At 50.0% G+C, this 18796-nt stretch overlaps 9 protein-coding genes across 9 annotated transcripts; 8 read left to right on the forward strand and 1 right to left on the reverse strand.

The window, feature by feature from the left end:
- Window positions 1–112: 112 nt before the first annotated feature.
- On the forward strand, window positions 113–1474 carry EURHEDRAFT_413074 (oligoribonuclease). The gene is made up of 2 exons (XM_040782080.1): window positions 113–416; window positions 497–1474. Exons 1-2 carry the CDS (start codon window positions 369–371, stop codon window positions 1013–1015), a joined length of 567 nt encoding a protein of 188 aa, XP_040638393.1. The 5' UTR covers window positions 113–368; the 3' UTR covers window positions 1016–1474.
- Window positions 1475–1723: 249 nt separating this feature from the next.
- Window positions 1724–3524, forward strand: pgmA (phosphoglucomutase PGM2; the record flags this gene model as incomplete). The annotated part of the gene is made up of 3 exons (XM_040779039.1): window positions 1724–1776; window positions 1847–2148; window positions 2215–3524. The coding sequence occupies 3 exons, from the start codon at window positions 1724–1726 to the stop codon at window positions 3522–3524; spliced, it is 1665 nt and encodes a 554-aa protein (XP_040638394.1).
- A 345-nt stretch (window positions 3525–3869) lies between these two features.
- Window positions 3870–5670, forward strand: EURHEDRAFT_413076 (Gfo/Idh/MocA family protein). Its single transcript, XM_040782081.1, has one exon. The coding sequence runs from the start codon at window positions 4009–4011 to the stop codon at window positions 5623–5625; it is 1617 nt and encodes a 538-aa protein (XP_040638395.1). The 5' UTR covers window positions 3870–4008; the 3' UTR covers window positions 5626–5670.
- Window positions 5671–6028: 358 nt separating this feature from the next.
- EURHEDRAFT_413077 (dihydrodipicolinate synthase family protein) lies at window positions 6029–7318 on the forward strand. Its single transcript, XM_040782082.1, has one exon. The coding sequence runs from the start codon at window positions 6075–6077 to the stop codon at window positions 7077–7079; it is 1005 nt and encodes a 334-aa protein (XP_040638396.1). The 5' UTR covers window positions 6029–6074; the 3' UTR covers window positions 7080–7318.
- On the reverse strand, window positions 7268–7817 carry EURHEDRAFT_413078 (uncharacterized protein). The gene has a single exon (XM_040782083.1). It carries the CDS (start codon window positions 7777–7779, stop codon window positions 7390–7392), a length of 390 nt encoding a protein of 129 aa, XP_040638397.1. The 5' UTR covers window positions 7780–7817; the 3' UTR covers window positions 7268–7389.
- Window positions 7818–9181: 1364 nt separating this feature from the next.
- EURHEDRAFT_378164 (F-box/WD repeat-containing protein) lies at window positions 9182–11337 on the forward strand (the record flags this gene model as incomplete). Its single annotated transcript, XM_040779040.1, has 2 exons — window positions 9182–10260; window positions 10365–11337. The coding sequence occupies 2 exons, from the start codon at window positions 9182–9184 to the stop codon at window positions 11335–11337; spliced, it is 2052 nt and encodes a 683-aa protein (XP_040638398.1).
- Window positions 11338–11749: 412 nt separating this feature from the next.
- eb1 (microtubule-binding protein BIM1) lies at window positions 11750–13429 on the forward strand. Its single transcript, XM_040782084.1, has 5 exons — window positions 11750–11959; window positions 12036–12107; window positions 12270–12304; window positions 12367–12444; window positions 12513–13429. Exons 1-5 carry the CDS (start codon window positions 11946–11948, stop codon window positions 12998–13000), a joined length of 687 nt encoding a protein of 228 aa, XP_040638399.1. The 5' UTR covers window positions 11750–11945; the 3' UTR covers window positions 13001–13429.
- Window positions 13430–15442: 2013 nt separating this feature from the next.
- EURHEDRAFT_515872 (uncharacterized protein) lies at window positions 15443–16984 on the forward strand (the record flags this gene model as incomplete). Its single annotated transcript, XM_040786421.1, has 2 exons — window positions 15443–15461; window positions 15645–16984. The coding sequence occupies 2 exons, from the start codon at window positions 15443–15445 to the stop codon at window positions 16982–16984; spliced, it is 1359 nt and encodes a 452-aa protein (XP_040638400.1).
- Window positions 16985–17682: 698 nt separating this feature from the next.
- Window positions 17683–18678, forward strand: EURHEDRAFT_515873 (uncharacterized protein; the record flags this gene model as incomplete). The annotated part of the gene is made up of 2 exons (XM_040786422.1): window positions 17683–18202; window positions 18263–18678. 2 exons carry the CDS (start codon window positions 17683–17685, stop codon window positions 18676–18678), a joined length of 936 nt encoding a protein of 311 aa, XP_040638401.1.
- Between the last annotated feature and the right edge of the window lie 118 nt (window positions 18679–18796).

An 18796-nucleotide genomic window follows, 5' to 3' on the forward strand; every position in this document is an offset into this window, starting at 1 on the left:
GATCACTTTATACTACTCAAGTCAGTAGACGATAGAGCAAGTCGGAGCTGCCGCATCTATGATTTCTCCGCAGCGATGATTGTTAGACCTCATACATTCACTTAGTACTTCTACTCAAGGTAAAACAAACTGTGTCGATGTGAAGTCGAATTTAATTCAAGTTTTCTGTCCTTTCAACTGTTTTGAGAGCGCCTTCAGAGGGAATGCTACGTCGGTTCTACCGCATCACGTCCTCGCCTCGGTTCGCGCACCTTGACCTTCTCCGCCAGGTTTGTGATTCTCAATTCTTTCAACACTCTTCATACCCAGCTCACTGAGTTGCGCAACTGGCTGTTCGGAACCCATATTTCTGTCGAACAATTGCCAGTATGCCGCTCGCACGCTCTACAGATCCCTTGGTGTGGATCGACTGCGAGGTTGGAATAAAGCTGCACCCTTCCCATGTCCCTCGATCGATACACATCGCTAATTATACTACGCGTTTCATACACTACAGATGACTGGCCTTAACTCTGACACCGACAGCATCCTCCAAATTTGCTGCTTCATCACAGACCATCAACTTCGCATCCTCGAACCCATTGGTTTCGAAGCTGTTATCCACCACCCCAAGTCCATCCTCGACAACATGTCTCAATGGTGCGTCGACACCCATGGCCGCACCGGCCTGACCGCTGCCGTACTTGCATCAACGACAACCGCCGATGTGGCCGCCGCCGACCTCCTCGCATACATACAGAAATTTGTCCCCGAGCCACGAACGGCGGTGCTGGCGGGCAACAGCGTTCATGCAGATAAGGCGTTTCTGACACAAGGCCCGTATGCGTCCGTGCTAGAATGGTTGCACTATCGGATTCTGGACGTGAGTGCGATCAAGGAGGCTGCTAGGCGGTGGGGAAGCGAGGGGTTGTTGCAGGCGGTGCCTCCTAAGAGGGAGATGCATTTGGCCAAGGATGATATACTGGAGAGTATTGAGGAGATGAGATTCTACAGAGAGCGGTTATTTGGGGTGTGATTCTGCTGCTTCTATGCCTGCCGAGCAGTACCCTTTCGCAGGATGTTGAGCAATCTCCCCAACAGTTTTTGTGTTGCTCTGCTGTCTCAGTTTATGTGCAATATCGGAAACCTTATCCACCGGGCTATTTACAGACTATTTTGGTCCAGCCAGAACTCCCGCCCAAGCTTTTGGCTATCACGACGGGAACTCAATACAATCGCATTGGGCGTTCTGCAACAGGTACATGGAAGTGGCAATACTGAGCCTATGCGATCTTGTATAGGAATGGCTTCGATGTGTTGTCATGGCAGTCGCATTGATGATCGCGGGGCCTCTGGAGCGAAAATACTACTAGCATTCGATGCCGGATTGCAGCGTCTGCTTGGCTACACATTCGATGATAATAGGCGGGTGTAATTTCATATGTTTTATAGCACAGTAACAAGTCGTATTAAACCGGGTAGCTCAACGACGGCCGTGGTCATATATAGCCGTCAAATAATTATGACGCGCTTGCCCCTCCTTCCCCTTCCATCCCCACCGCCTAATCGACAGCGTAGTTGTCTTCTTCTCTTCTCCCATTTTTCTTCTCTTCCTTTCTTTCTGTCTTGTTTTCTCTTCCTCTCTGTTCTCTTTGTTTGACATCAATTGTCGGTGACCATCAGTGCCGACATTTCGTTTCCTCTCCTCCTCCGTACCATCTCCACAAGTGTCAACAAAGCCATTATGTCGGTCCAGACCGTTTCCATCCAGCCCTTCCAGGACCAGAAGCCGGGAACGTAAGTCTGCAGCGTTCCGAATACATACGTCCTTATTTTCAACGCATCTAACCTGTGATTCCATTTACAGCTCTGGTCTTCGTAAGAAGGTCAAAGTCTTCCAACAGGCTAACTACTCCGAAGCCTTCGTGGCTAGCATCATCTTGTCGATCCCCGAAGGTGCTCAGGATGCCACCCTCGTCATCGCCGGTGATGGCCGTTATTATAACCCCGAGGTCATTCAGAAGATCGCGAAGATTAGTGCCGCTTACGGTGTCAAGAAGCTGCTCGTGGGCCAGAACGGCATTCTCAGTACTCCGGCTGCCAGTAACTTGATCCGTGTCCGGAAGGCCACTGGTGGTATTCTGTTGACTGCCAGTCACAACCCTGGTGGTGAGTTGCTGAGAGCTACAGCTAGAAAGCTTGGAGAAACCAGTCACTGATAGCTCTCGTTCCTAGGTCCCGATAACGACTTCGGTATCAAGTACAACCTTGCCAACGGCGCACCCGCACCCGAGACCATCACCAACAAGATCTACGAGACCTCCAAGTCCTTGAATTCCTACAACATTACCGACATTCCTGACATTGATATCTCTGCTATCGGCACCAAGACCTATGGCCCTCTGGAGGTTGAGATTGTCCACTCGACCGCCGACTACGTGACTATGCTGAAGGAGATTTTCGACTTCGACCTGATTAAGGAATTCTTGAGCAGCCACAAGGACTTCAAGATTCTCTTTGACGGTATGCACGGTGTGACCGGCCCCTACGGTACCGACATCTTCGTCAAGGAGCTCGGACTTCCGAGCAGCAGCACCATGAACTGCGTGCCGAAGTCGGACTTTGGCGGTGGTCACCCTGACCCCAACCTGGTTTACGCTCACGAACTTGTGGAGGCTGTCGACAAGAACGGCGTCCACTTTGGTGCTGCCAGTGACGGTGATGGCGATCGTAACATGATCTACGGTGCCAACACTTTCGTCTCGCCCGGTGACAGCTTGGCTATCATTGCCCATCACGCAAAGCTCATTCCCTGGTTCCAGAAGCAGGGCGTCTACGGTCTTGCACGCTCCATGCCCACCTCGGGTGCCGTTGACCGGGTCGCCAAGGCCCAAGGTCTTCAGAGTTACGAGGTCCCCACCGGCTGGAAGTTCTTCTGCAACCTGTTCGACAACAAGAAGATGTCCATCTGCGGTGAGGAAAGTTTCGGTACCGGCAGCAACCACATCCGTGAGAAGGACGGTGTGTGGGCTATCGTGGCCTGGTTGAACATCATCGCTGGCGTTGCCAAGAGCAACCCTGGCCAGACTCCCAGCATTGCCTCGATCCAGAACGAGTTCTGGCAGACCTATGGCCGTACCTATTTTACCCGGTACGATTACGAGGGTGTCGACAGTGAGGGGGCCAACAAGGTCATTGCAACTCTTTCGGACTTTGCCGGCCAGGATTCGTTCGTAGGCTCCACTGTCTCTGGCCGCAAGGTTACTGATGCCGGTAACTTTGCCTACACTGATCTAGACGGCAGCGTGAGCAAAAACCAGGGTCTGTATGTCAAGTTCGACGACGGCAGCCGCATCGTCACTCGCCTGTCGGGTACTGGCAGCAGCGGAGCCACCATCCGTCTGTACATTGAGAAGTACGAAGAGGACCGGAGCAAGGTGGCAACTCCCACCCAAGAGTACCTCAAGGACAACGTGGCTCTAGCCATGGGTCTCCTCAAGTTCAAGGAGTACATTGGCCGCGAAGAGCCTGATGTCAAGACCTAAATGGTTAGCTGATGCGTGTCGATTGATCGTTACGAGGTTACGTGAGAGATTTCAGCCTGTCGTTTCATAAGCATTCAACTTTGTCACAAGCACACTATAATCTGTAGAAATGTTAAATATTAATAGAGTTGAAAGCTCTTCTGCCACTTTTGTACAATTTGTATTACATGGTTTCGCTCCATGTCCGACAGGCTCTTCAGATCAGTTGATTCGAAGTAGAAACATCCAGGTTGACAGATACCTTTCCATTTCTGTACCACCTTGAAGCTCCATCTTGTGTTTTGGCTCAACCAATCACAAGAGGGGCATTCTTCATCTTCCCCAGGTTGCACTGACCGGACACAAGCTCTCCGAAGATAAATACCGTCTCTGGCATCTTCTCTGAGAATTTTCCAGTTCCTTGATACTCCTGTTCTGCATTTTTCAAGCCATTTTCTCCCATCGTTAACCGACAGCGCCTTATCTTATCCCCCGCATTCCAGCAATGAAAGAACCACAGCCCCCCATAGGCCACCACTCCCTACCAACAAGCACAATACCAACAACACTAAGACCCATCCGATTTATCGTCTTCGGGGCTGGCTCACGCGGGACTGCCTACGGCCAGGCCGTCACAACCGCAACAACCGGCCACATCCACGCTGTCGCAGAACCACACCCTTTCAAACGACGGGAATTCGGCCGCAACTTTATCTGGGGTGATGGAAAACCAAAAGATGGACAGGAATTTGAGGACTGGAGGCATTGGGTGAAGTGGGAGGTGAAGAGGCGCAACAGCGGCAGCGATAGTGCCACGGCTGAAGGAATAGATGGAGTCTTTATCTGCACGCTAGATGACCAGCATATTGAGATCCTCCATGCTATTTCGCAATTCAAGGATCTGCATATACTTTGCGAGAAGCCGCTAGCGCTGTCACTTCAGGATTGTCTCTCTGCCTACCGCTCGCTCAAACCTATTACAGACGGTGGTGACAGGAGCACTATTTTCTCAATCGGTCATGTTTTACGTTACAGTCCGCATAACATTCTCCTCCGCCAACTGCTTCTCATCGACCGGGTGATTGGGGATATAGTCTCACTCGAACACTGCGAACCTGTTGGGTGGTGGCATTTCTCGCATAGTTATGTCCGCGGGAATTGGCGACGAGAAACTGCCAATGGGGACGGGTCGTTGTTGACCAAGTCGTGTCATGATATTGATTTTATTCTTTGGTTGCTTTGCTCGCCGCCTGGTACGCCTAATTCTGCGTCGAAATTGGCATATCACCATCCCCGGACAATTACTTCCACTGGTTCATTAACGCAGTTCAATCCCCGTCGTAAACCAGCCAAAGCTGGCACTGCGACGAATTGTCTCTCGTGCCCGGCAGAGCGAGAATGTAATTACAGCGCCCTTAAAATCTACCGTGACATGCATCTCTCCCGCAGCGATATCGATTGGCCGGTGAACATCGTCTGTCCAGACATTGAAGATACCTATTGTACCTCCGGGTCAGATGCAGCAGATAAAGCTCTCCTATCTCGATTAGGACAAGACTACAACAAAAATACAGACAGCGATGGCCAAATCGCCTCGAAAACATGGTACGGCCGCTGCGTCTATGAATCCGATAACAACGTCTGCGACGACCAAGTCGTCACCATCACCTGGGGTGACGAACCCTCCTCGCCATCCACCGGCCCAATGAACACCAAAACAGCACTCTTCCACATGATTGCCCCCACCGAAAAACAATGCCAACGCCGCGGCCGCGTCTACGGCACCCATGGCGAAATCTCTTACGACAGCCGCACAATCACCATCTACGACTTTGCAACCCAGTCCGAGTCCGTAATCGAAGTTCCCCGTCAACCACCAGAGGAGGAGAAAGCGCATGGGGGCGGGGACTATGGCCTTGCCAGGAGTTTTGTGCAGGCTGTTGATGCGGTTGTTCATCAGGGATGGGATGTTGGGGAAGCGCAGGTGAGATTTGTTGGGTGTACGCTTGAAGAGGTGGTTAGAAGTCATGCGGTTGTTTTTGCGGCTGAGGAGGCGAGGAGGGAGGAGAGGGTTGTTAGGTGGAAGGAGTGGTGGGGGGAGAAGTTTGCTTCGACGGAGTAGCTTTTTGATATCTAAGGGATAACGAAAAATTTAATGATGTGATGATTTGAAAAGAATATCTTCTACTAATAATGTTGCTACGATACAATGCACTAGTCATAATCATGTCCAACACTGACGGATAGCAAAACCCTAAATAGATGGCAATATGCCTCACATACAAGCCCGGAAGTAGATATTCGAACCAAGACAAGTGATTTTGACATGTGGCTGGTACGATATGCCAAGAACCTACAAATAAAAGAAAGAACATATTGCTCGCATGTACTTACGGAAATCCAATGCCGGCTAACAACCGGTAAGCCGGAGAACCTCCGATCTGGATCGGTATATGGCAGTTCAAGATGGGTATATAAGTAGTGTCAGCTATCTGCCACTACAACTTTCTCATCTTTCTACAAACATCTCTTTCGAGCCATATCCATCCGGGTGCATACAAACAGAACATCATGTCTCCCACACCCCTCCAGCCAGGTGCCTACGCACCAACCCCAACTTTCTTCCACCCCGACACCGAAGACCTCGACATCCCAACCATCCGCCGCCATTCCGTCCGCCTCGCCAAAGCCGGCCTCGCCGGCATAGTAGTCCAAGGCTCCAACGGTGAAGCCGTGCACCTCACCCGCGCAGAGCGCAAAACCGTCATCCACGAAACTCGCTCCGCGCTCATTGACTCCGGCTTCCAAAACGTCCCCGTCATCGCAGGAGCCACTGAACAAAGCGTCCGTGGTACTATCGAGCTCTGCAAAGAGTCGGCAGAAGCTGGTGCTCAGTATGTCCTGATCCTCCCGCCTAGTTACTACAAGGCTGCTACGGGGGGTGACCAGGCGCTATATGAGTTTTTCACGGCTGTTGCGGATGGCTCGCCGGTGCCGGTTATTCTATATAACTATCCCGGTGCTGTTGCGGGGGTTGATATGGATTCGGATCTTATTATTCGGATCTCGCAGCATCCTAATGTTGTTGGGACGAAGTTTACTTGTGCGAATACGGGAAAATTAACCCGTGTTTCGCACGCTCTTGATGCGATTACTGCTCCTTCCCCGCTTGTCGCGAATAGACAACGCCTTTCTGCTAAAACTGCTGAGAACCATCGCTACGTCACCTTCGGCGGAATGGCGGATTTCACCCTCCAGACTCTTGTCTCTGGTGGTTCTGCTACTCTAGCTGGAGGCGCGAACGTGATCCCTCGACTATGTGTGCATGTGTTCGATCTCTGGAGTCAGGGTCGGATTTCTGAGGCTGTTGAGGCACAAGGGTTATTGAGTCAGGCGGAGTGGGTGCTGACCAAGACTGCTATTCCGGGGACGAAAAGTGCATTGCAGAGTTATTATGGGTATGGGGGGCTTGCGCGGAGGCCGTTGGGACGGCTGAGTAAGGAGCAGGCTAAGGCTGTGGAGGATGGGATTAGGGAGGCTATGGAGGTGGAGAAGAGCTTGCCGGATGTTGCATAGACTCTTTTTGTTCTTATATTGAATTCTATTTTATGCTCCAAGCAACCCTACAAACTGCAAGTACTGCCTTTCCTCAGCAGCCTGAACCGCTGTCACACCCTTATCATCCTTGATGTCTGCAACCCCATACTCCAGAAGGAGCCTCACCATATCAACATCACCACTCCTCGCCGCCAAATGCAAAACCAGTCCACTTCTTTGATTCTCCTCTCCAGCTTTCTCCGGCCTGACCCCCCGCCCCAACAAATACCTCGCCAATCCCCCAAACCCACGCCCAATAACCCCTAGTAGCAAATCCTTTCCCCTCGAATCAAACCCCCAACGCAGCAACTGCATCCAAAGTCCCTCGACATAAAATAACAGCCGCCGGGAAAATCGGCGCAAGCCTTCCATGATGCAGATACGGATCCGCCAAACAAAAATGACAAACTCGTACGACTGTCGACTCTGCACAGCAAGAACCATCGGTGTGCCTTTTCCATCGTCGAAGCTTCCTAAGTAGGCGTGCGGATCTTGTGAAACGAGTGTGGAGGATATGGAGATTGAGCCTTGGTAGCAGAGGGAGCGGATTAGTTCCTGGGAGAGAGGGTTGAGGGGAAGTGGGCGTTGGGGTAGATTGCTTTGGTGAGCATTTCTTGGATGAGGTCTGGGGTGATGAGGTGGTGATTGATGCCAGTTGAGGCGGCTTGGAGTTGATCATCTTTGGTTTAGGTCATGGTGAATATGGGAAGTTATGAGAATGCTTGTAAATGGGGATGTTGGCAAGACTAGAAGATGGATACCTTTGAGTGCTGTCTGAAGGTGGCTGTGTTACTTTGTGTTAGTTCGCTTAGTTTGGTAAGGCTGGGACTGATTTGTTGTCAATCCAAAGAGGGAGGATTAAACATGAACACCTCCCTAGTCCACACCGGAATATATATCTCCAACACATCTGCAAAAATGACCACTTTTCCAAATATGAAAGAATAATCATTTCCAGTAATTGATTGATAATAGCTAAAATGACACATGTACCTTCTGAAAGACTAGCATGTACTTGTATTCGTCGATGTATGTCCTCATAGATCGGGATGTATCCCCACGGGGTAATCGGAAGCGGTGGAGATGCTGCAAAACATTCGTCGACCGATAAGACCAGCCGGGATTATGCAGTGAGACTGCAGATTAGTATTTGCTATAGACTAGAATCTGCTATCCCGTCAATTGCTACTGACATATTCACTGCTCTGCTACCCTCCGATCCGTTCATGTCTCTCCGAAAAGGCCCCTCGTATTCGGAGCCTCGAGAAAGGAGAAAGTTCTCCAGCAACCATACCCAACAGTCCCATGGATCCTATGAAGCCTGAATTCCCCGTCTTTATTCACAGTTGTTTTAGACTTTTCCTGACCCGGAAAGTGTTTGTCCAGGGGCGCAAAGAGATCTGGTTCCGAATTGGCAAATTAGCTTTTTGCCTCTTAGAATTATTATGATCATTGCTTCGCCCCCTGGACAGAGCACTTGAGCACTTGAGCACTTGTATATATATCTCTTGCAAATTCTCTAACAAATACAACCAAGGAAAAGCGAGGTGAGAGAGAATCGAGAGTGTATCACTACTATTGGTCATTTCCGATGGTCCACCGCCCGCGATCTATCAGATTTAGGACTCTTCTGTCGCTCTCCTTAACCACTACTACAAGTTGCTCTGACAGCCGTTGTTTAGCGTTGTTCTTTTGCTTTGTTAGCATTACTTGATCTTGTTTAATATTCTTTTCCATATTTTGTACCGTCGCTTCTTGTTTTTCAACTGCTTGGTCTGCATTCTATCTATCGCATTCCGTCCTTTGCCTCCTATCCAGCCACCGGCCCTCAGCTCAGCTCCTTTGACGATAGCTCCTATTTCTCCCTTTCCAGAGCCAGAACGTGCCAGCTAGACCAAACGAGGGAAGAAAAAAAGTGACGAACAAGCCGTCTCATTGTTATTTATTCTCCGATCTCCGTCAGCTCGCCTCCGACCTCGCCCCCGGTACCTCTCGATCGCTTGCATTCTGTCCATAAGTAACCGATCTATTCACCTTTGCATATCTTTTCATTGCTTTCATTCTTATCGCATCACGACGCCATGACTACCCGAGACGCTGCTACAATTGCTCCTTCCCGACGACGACCCTCCGTCTCGTTCAGAACCCGACCCCGGACGGCCACGACTTCCGGTGCCCTGCCACCGGGCTTGGAACATCAGGAATGGGACGGGCTGGCTTTTGCGGAGGAGTGCCATGAACAGGAGGAGGACCAGGTGCCGGATGATACAAGTCAATCTGCAGAGGCAGTTCCACGTCGGCGGCCCTCGAGAAGCTTTTCCAATCTGCGCCATCCCGTGGATGGATTGCGCGCCCTGGGCCGCCGCCTGTCTGTCACCATCCGCAACAAGTCGTCCAAACAAACACTACAATCGCAACTTGACGACACGCATATCGACAACGGCGGTCGGTCGTATCATTTCTCGAGTGGTAGCTGGGATGCGCGGTCGAGGAATCCGTCTTTCAAATACAGCATCAATCGTCGACCATCGCTCAACAGTGTCTCTGCTTTGCATAGTTTCTACGCCCCGACCGCATCTGTCCCTGCCCCAATTCCCGGTCATGGACTCGAACCACCGATTCTACCCAATGACATGGGCGCAGGTTCGGCCGCCCGCGCGGCGGCGGCTGCTCAGAATGAAATGGCAAGAGTGGAGCGCGATGCTGTCAAATCGCGGGATGCAAAAATCACACTGGACTCGGAGAGTGGCATTGGAATCGATTTGCGCGATCGCACAGATGGTTCCGAGACGGAATTGGCGGTCGTACGTCTCGACCCCGTGCGACATCTGCCCTCGGAGATCACGTCGCAAGTCCTGTCGTATCTTGACCCGAAGTCGCTCATGCAGGCGGAATTAGTTTCCCATGCTTGGAATGAACAGGCCGTCTCACGACACGTTTGGAGACATGTTTTCCGTCGCGCTTACAGACACCGTCGACCCAGTGCCACTTCGTCTAAGAAGAAACAATCGGCTGGTCTTGGAAAGACCTTGCCAAACCAGGATTGGAAGAGAATGTTCCTTGTCCGGCGTGCATTAGAACATCGATGGAAGGAGGGCAAGGCAGCTGCGATTTATTTACATGGGCACAAGGACAGCGTCTATTGTGCGCAATTTGACGAGTACGTTTTTCTGCATCTTTCTTCTGTTTTCACATTCCCACCCCACACCTTCCCTCCCCTGCACCTCTTGCAGTTGCATGCAGTGATCGTCTGACCCCATGCAGGAACAAAATTATCACTGGTTCCCGCGACCGTACTATTCGCGTGTGGGATGCTCACTATCCTTGGCCGTGTTTGAAAATTATAGGCCCTCCGCCAGGGGACGTTCCTGGTATTGGCCCCGTGAACAACCCTATCCAACAGTCAGCGGGCAAGTCTCCGTTTCTCACTATATGTCCACCGTCAACCGCCTCTGCTGGAATCGTAACCCCCATGGAGCAACCGTCGGATTACCATAGCGCTTCCATCCTGTGTCTTCAGTTCGACAATGAGATCATGGTAACTGGGTCGTCCGATTATTCATGCATTGTATGGGACATAAAGAATGATTATAAGCCGATCCGTCGCCTAGAGGGCCATCGGGCTGGCGTGTTGGATGTCTGCTTTGACGACCGTTATATCGTTTCTTGTTCCAAGGATACCACGATCTGCGTCTGGGATCGACACACCGGAGCACTTGTGAAGAAACTACTGGGCCACCGTGGACCGGTGAATGCGGTCCAATTACGCGGAGACCTTGTCGTATCTGCCAGCGGTGACGGGGTTGCCAAATTATGGAACATTACCTCTGGTCTTTGCGTAAAAGAGTTCCCAAGCAAGGATCGAGGCCTGGCATGCGTTGAATTCAGCGATGATGCTCGAACTATCCTCACTGGTGGGAATGACCAGGTGATCTACCAATTCGACGCCAACTCTGGTGAGATGGTCAACGAGCTCAAGGGCCATGTTGGCTTGGTCCGCTCTTTGCATCTGGACAGTCTGAACCAGCGTATCGTGAGTGGAAGCTACGACATGAGCGTCAAGGTTTTTGATGTCCAGTCCGGTGAGTTGTCGATTGACTTGCCAGGCTGGACGACTAGCTGGATGCTCAGCGTGAAATCAGATTATCGTCGTGTTGTTGCCACCAGTCAGGATTCCCGGGCCGTTATCATGGACTTTGGGTATGGATTGGATGGTATTGACTTGCTCGAGGGGTGATCTGAATTCTGCGTGCCACGTGCATTTCTTTATTATTCTCTTTTCGATTTGCCTTCATTTACATTTATTGCTTGCTGGAGTCATGCTTTAGGGGGTTTTGGTTTATATCTTGTTTTTAGAGCGACGATACATTCTGGGTATATAGGGCGAGCGATTGATAGATTTGTGTAAATTAATTGCTTATTCTTGTTGAATTTACTGGTTAGACTCTGTACAGTATAGTATCTAGAAGCAACTGATAGAGACTGTTGTCGTTATGCCGATCTATCGATTTCTACCCGACTTTGCATAAATACCTCAGGCCACAAGGCATCAGCCAGGCTGGCAGACAAGAGGCACCGAGTCCTCTGATTGGCTGGGTCGGACTTAGCGCCTGGGCGACCCGTGGGTTTTGGCGACGCAGCAAAACAATCCTCAACTGCGATCTTTCCTCCCTGTCGCAAAACCGTCAACAAATCCTTAAGGGTTTCACTGACCGCTGCCGATTCTTTTCATTTCATCCCGCTTTATCCGCATACTCTTCTCTCTCATCCGCGAACTCTTGTATCCGTGAAGATTGGATTAGACACCGCTTCTACCCCACCACCACCACAAACACCACCGACAAGATGGGTGAATCCAGGTGAGATTTGACCCAGGAAAATATGGAGATAATTCTCTTGTGCTTCTTTACTGATTTTGAGGTCATCCAACTGCAGACAAGAACTGCTTGCATGGATCAACAACCTGCTGCAGCTGAACATTACCAAGATCGAGCAATGCGGAACTGGGTACGGATAAAAAAGCGCCCTTCCCCCCCTTTTTGCACATATGCGTTTGTCCTAGATGGCGAAGCACTTTTGGAATTTACATTTGAGAATGGCTGCGAGGCGATATGTGGTGAGAATATTTTCTGGGGGTGACAAAAGAACTGACTTAGTGGCTTTCAACAGTGCCGCGCTATGCCAGATCTTTGACTCAATATTCAGTGAGTGGATCTGGGTGTTGTCTCATGCTTCAACGGCTTACTGACGGGTTGGCATCTTATAGTGGACGTTCCCATGTCGCGTGTCAAGTTCAATGTCAACTCTGAATACGCCTATCTGCAGAACTTCAAGATTCTTCAAAGTACGTTGTCATCTGATTTGTCGCTTTGTTTTGTTTGAAAAACATGAAGCTAAACTGCGCGACTTTAGATGTTTTCGGAAAGCACCAAGTCGACAAGCCGATTCCCGTCCAGCAACTCTCGAAATGCCGTATGCAAGACAACCTCGAGTTCCTTCAGTGGACAAAGAGATACTGGGACCAGCACTACCCTGGTGGTGACTATGATGCTGTGGCTCGTCGCAAGGCTTCTGGTGCTCCCCCTGCCTCCGCCGGCTCTCGTTCTGGTGCGACTTCGCAAAGCTCTGCCCGTCGGGGTGTGACTCCTACTGCTGCTGCTCGCCCGCGCGTTGCTGCTGCTGGAGCCAGCAGTGCAGCCACTGCTGCTTTGCAACAGGAGGTTGCGACCCAGAAAGAAGCAATTGGGGGTTTGGAGAAGGAGAGAGACTTTTACTTTGCTAAGCTCCGTGACATTGAACTGTTGTTGCAGAGCGCTATCGAGGCCGATCCGGACTTGGAGAAGGACGATGACTCCCTGGTCAAGCACATCCAGGGCATCCTCTACTCGACAGAGGTATGAAGCGATAACCCAGTACTACTCAACACCAGGACTCCGAAAAAGACACTGACCGGTTAACGCAGGAGGGATTTGAGATTCCCGCCGAAGATGAAGTGCCCGCTGATGAATTGGAGACCTTTTAAGTTATGAGTGACAGCGAGACATGTGTGTCCCTTTTATTTTAATACCCCTCCTCCTGCGAGATGCACCGATTTTGTATTGCTTCTACAAACCCACAGCCTCCCTGTTTTGTTTTGGTAGGGGTAAAACCGAGGGGGGATCAATCTGGCGAGGCGTACGCTCGTGCTGATATTACTACATATGCATCGGGAATTGTTTTGTGTACAGATTTGAAAGACTGGGAGGTTGATATTGCTGTGAATGAATGGTTTTGGCTTATGGTGTTGTATTCTCCAACTTGAGATGTGAATTCAGGAATTTTCCACAGGGCTTCCATTCTTCCAATCTTCCATTCTTTTTCTCGGCCCACGCGACCCGATTGTGACGGGCTATAAATAGCATTAATATATTTGTAGATTGCAGACCCAGCGGCCTGATATGCGAGGATTTAAACGAGCATATCTCTTTGCGACAGACTAAATTGCTCTTAAGAGTTTTGTTGTTATCAGGGGAAAGGAGAAGACCTGAACAACAAACCACCAACGCGACAACTTCTGGCCATGGAACTGACTTGATCTCCCCTGAATCTGACAGAGACTTCTTTCCTTTTCCTTGATGTTTTCAATAGTTCTGGCTGGTCCCTTGCTCGTTGCAATTGTACCGGACAAAGCACTGTCACAGCCTGTATGTTGTAATATTGCGGTAATCAATACCGTGCCATTAATTAAACTGCAGCCACTCGCATCTCGCATTCAAACCCACCATAGCGGAACTAATGTATGGAGCTAGTCACGATAGGGACTAGTGTTGCCGACTTGACGCACTGACGACCGGGTCTGATATTGGCCAGACCCTTTTTATTCCTTTTTCTTTCTTGCACTTTACGGTATTGTATTGTATGTCTTTGTATGGTATGTATGGAGTATAGAAACTGAATGTGAAATTAGACTGCATATGTGCATATACAAGCAAATATCCTTTCAGTGGTAGCCAATCCTCAAAGAAAGACTGAACCATGGACCTGACTTGGCTTATTATTACTTCTGACTCTGTAATTACTGCCTTGTACTTATTTTTAATCCAACCTGTCCGCAGCTAGACTATATAGGGACTAGTAACGGGGACTAGCACCGTTAACGGGATTTCCATTTTCTCGACGCGGCTCATCTCTTCTCTTCTTCCACCTCCCTCTTACCTGCCTCTTCCACGTCTCTCGTTTCCCCCCCCCTCCCTTCTTTTCTTCCTTTTTTCTTTTCGTTTTTCTTTTCCATTTTCTTTCGTTCTGTGTTGATTCAATTCGATTCGATTCGGAGGTCGACCCGTTGCCTGACCCGGTGTGGAAAAAGTGGGCCAACGACCCCCGTACGGAGAGTGAGGAACACAACAATAAGTACCGAGTGTCGAGCACGGCGAATACAATCCGTTCACTTATGGACAGAACTATCCCAAGACGAACAACAATCTCATCAACCGATTGTCTACGAGAAATAAAAACGTCGAGCCGGTACCCTAATCTCGCCAATTAATTCTCCGGTCCGGAACCAGGAACCAGCGTGGATCCTCGAACTGTACATAAGGAGACAAAGTGGAGGGCGGAAAAAGAAAGAGACAAGCCAAGTTGCGCGTCACAGTTACGCCCGTTGATATTTTCTTTATTTACTTTCACTTTTCGCAATTAATTCGAGAATATCGTGGATCGCCAACAGGATGGATTAGTGTAGTTGGGAAGGGAAAAAGACAAGACAGTTTTCCTTTTTTGCGGGGTTTTTTCTCTCTTTTTCTTTTCCTTCCGGTTTCACTTCTTTCATTCGTTTACGGTAGGTTTGACGGTCCTATGATTCTATGGGATATAATCGAGTTGCGGGCTAATCCGGTCATTTGGCTTCTAGTGTCTTATTTGATCGATTTCGATGCCCTCGTTCTTTTAGACCATTCGTTACTCGATTTAGTCGGCTGTTGAGTGTCGGTTGACGTCCGCTCCTTCGTTAATTCGCATTGAGATTCGCCCGTGGATAAGCGACTTCCTTGTCTTCGCTCGATATACTACCGAATTGGTCGCTCGTTTTCTGACATCAGCCATCTACATCAATCTCGTGATTCGCTACGCTACGCGTTCGCTCTACATTCGTTCTGGTACTCTCTCCACCAACACGGAAATATCCGTTTATCGCTCGTTATTCCATCCTCTTTGGACATTCCCTGAGTGTCGTGCAGGCAGACACTTTGACTATCTTTACTCATACCTTTTCAATTGCTTGGACATTGTTTATTGGACTGTTCAGTTGAGGGTTTTCGGCTATATTTAGCACTGGATATACTTGGTACCAAGAGGCGGTTGACAGAATGGCCCATCATGGCATTGGTAGGAACCCTCGACTGACCAGGTTGATGAAGAAGCGGAGTCGCGTGGCGGCTCATAGCACTCCTATTATCGCACACCACCCAATTCCTACCGGCTCGGGCTTTGACTGCGGATCGAATCACGATACAAAGCACAGCGCTGGACAGGAGTCGGTTCCGGTATTCGATAAGCGGCAGGACATAGCCAGTTCCGAAGATTTGGCGAAAGTGTGGGCTACAGTGGTGAATGTTATCGATGACGAATCTTATACTTCCACACAGTCAGCAGAGATGACATTCGCCTCGTCTCATGCATGGTTCGATGGATCCGTTACTGCGTTCCCGGGATACACATCTCTCACGGCAGATACGCCCAGTTTAACCGGTAGCTCGCAGTCGATAACTTCCGCTGCATCATCAGCTTACTCCTCCACTATGACCTCTCGTCCATTGATCAATTCGTCACAGCCTACCCCGTCATCGACTTCTTTAACTCCTACTTCCAGTCTTTCGGCATCAGAACTTTCCGATTCTTTATCTTCAACAACTACGAGTGCGAGCCTTGTCACTAGGTCAAGCACGAAAACCAGCTCTTTATCGACTTCGTCCTCCACTTCGTCTCTTTCCTCATCATTTAGCTCTTCGACGTCGACATCGACATCGACTAGTACCACCAGTTCAGATTCGTCCGGTTATAGTGGCTGGGTTGGCGGTGGTTACGGAGGCGGAGGAGGATCCACACAGACCGGCAGCGGGCAAGACCCTACACCGACTGATACCAACTCAAATCAAAACTCCTCCAGCGCGCCTGGTCCTGCTACGACGGGAAAGATCGTGGGTGGTGTAGTTGGTAGTGTGGCTGGTGCGGTAATGCTGGTGATCCTTGCTCTCTTCTTTTTGAAGCGCAGAGCAAGCATGCGCAAAACTCAGCAGGCTCTTCCGTCGGCAGAAGAAGCAGGAGCCGGAGCTGGCGGGAATATGACTGGAATGGAATCACGTCCTGATTCTCTCTTAACGGCGACGTACTTTGCGCCGGCATTTATGAAACGGTGGAGACAGTCCACCATGACGACGAATACCGACAGTACACTCGTATCTAATGGTAGCGAGCGGGGGTTCCAGAAGATCTCTGGCAGAAAGATCCCGTCCGTGCTAACGCATGGCGGCGACGGTTTTGGAGGTGGATATGATACCGGGTCACCAACGCTATCGGAACCGAGCATGACGACGGCAGTTCCTGGGTCGCCGGTGAATCCACGATCACCTCTAACACAGCCTCCACCATCGACACCATTCGGCATGCCGTTGAATGTGAGCTACACTCGGGAAGCCGAAGAGAACGATTCAATTATGTATATGCGAGCGTCACCAGCCCGAACACCTGTTACCAGCACCGCCAGCATGTCATCTGTCAGTGCCCCAATCAACATACCCCGCCAATCACATAGTTCGCTATCGCCTATTCCGCAACGACCTGATATGTTAGGTCGAAGCCATCCAAGTTTCGACGGGAGTCGAGGGAGTCGATTTACAGAAAGTTTGTGATATTAGTTTACTGGGCCATTGATTTTTAGCAATACTCGTTCTGTACCAGCCTTAGTGCTGAAATCTAAAGATACCCATCTCTACTGGAGAAGGGTAGGCTATCTCTGCGCCCCGACTGTCCCTCCAAGACAAGCACTTGGTTATGCCCATGTGCTGTCGCGCCGGTGCTGACTGACATCGGTTGCCGTTCCCGGGGCAGTCTTTGGGGATAAATAGTGATCTATCCGACTATGCTCCGGGGGAATCACTTATAGATCCCTGGCGAGCGTCTGGCCGTCGCTTACCATGTGTAATGTCTATACATTGCGATTCTTGTATTTTTTTTTTTTTTTTTTCTTATGGATACCCTGATTCCTTTATTTATGTACAGATATTCTACTGTCTTTATTTATTTCTTTGACTGTTTCTGTTTACTTCTCGTATATTGATGATTGCATTTTGGAGCTTGGGATCTGCTTGTCTGTCGACGAGAGCACAGCTGGTATTCATGTACAGTGATCACATGACCTGCCCTACATACGGAGTACAGTAAGTAGATGGAGAGCCTTGTAGTGATCGACGGGCCGAAGACAGGCAAGACTGATAAGCGACGATCAAAGTGGGAGCCAAGGTAGTATAAATATGGCTGCTAGTCCGCCGTACCAGAACATCTCCCAATCACCCTTTCCACATCTATTCCAAAGTCCCAATTGCATATAATGAATCCCGAATACTCTGAAGAATTCGAGCAAAAGTCCCTTCCCTTCAAACTAATCGAACACTGGGACGCCGAAGAAATAATCTATGGCAAGAAACGACTCGTAGCCTTGGTTAATGGCGATGTAACCCCCCACAACGCAGCTATTGAATTCAACACAGCCGTCGTACAAAAGGCTCACCGGAAACTCCAAGAATTGTTAAAACGCCCTGACCCTCGAAACCCCACCCCCGAGGAAGAGGAACAGGGCATTCCGAGCATGCGCGCGATCGCACCGAATCCAAGTGGTGACCTTGAACTCTTTATCCAGTGGATTGCGCGAGTGTGCTCTGCTTGCCCGCCATACCATCCGGGTCAGGAGCGGATTATTGAGTTTCTGGTAGTGCTGAGGAACTTGCCGAGGCGGGAGGTGCCGGATGGGGTTCCGCCAGAGGGTTCGGATGAGCCCTACCCTACGATTACGTTGTGGGCGTTTGAGAGTTTGGGGTGGTTAGCGGAGATCTTCCGTGTTGAGGAGTCAGGTATATCTTTCTTAACTTCTCAATTACATGAATTTCTGCTCACTGAACAATGAACTTTAGCATGCCAACCTCCCCTCCGCTGGCGCAACTGGCAAAGTAGCATCGCCCGCCTAACAACACTCAACCTAATCAACTGTGACTTCCTCTGCTCCCTCGAACGCCTTCTCCCCTGGAGCCGCGAATACCCAGACCTGGAGGAACGTCCCTTCGACGGACCAAACAAAATGGGGAACTACCTCATCGGCGCAGCGCAGTGGATTATATATCCGGATGAGGGGCGGTATGTCTACGAACAGTGTAAGAAGGTTGGAGAAAAGGTCCCTGGGTTGAGTCCGCGGGAGATGTGGAGTATGGAAAGGTGGAGGGAGTGGAAGAAGCAGTTTGGGTTTGTTGCTGGGGATGAGAGGTTTCAGGGGAAGTATCGGGAGATGGCGAGGTTGGCTAACGAGAAGATGGTGGAATATGAGGGTTGTTAGGCTTTCCTATACGTCAAATAGCGCCTTGGACTGTTCTTATTGATCGAATGAGAATAATGAGATCGGTCCTACCGCCATGTTCGTTTCCTAGAATGTAGTACCCAGGCATCAAAAGTAA

The sequence above is a fragment of the Aspergillus ruber genome, assembly GCF_000600275.1.
Source record: "Aspergillus ruber CBS 135680 unplaced genomic scaffold scaffold00015, whole genome shotgun sequence".
NCBI classification, from domain to species: Eukaryota; Fungi; Ascomycota; class Eurotiomycetes; order Eurotiales; family Aspergillaceae; genus Aspergillus; species Aspergillus ruber.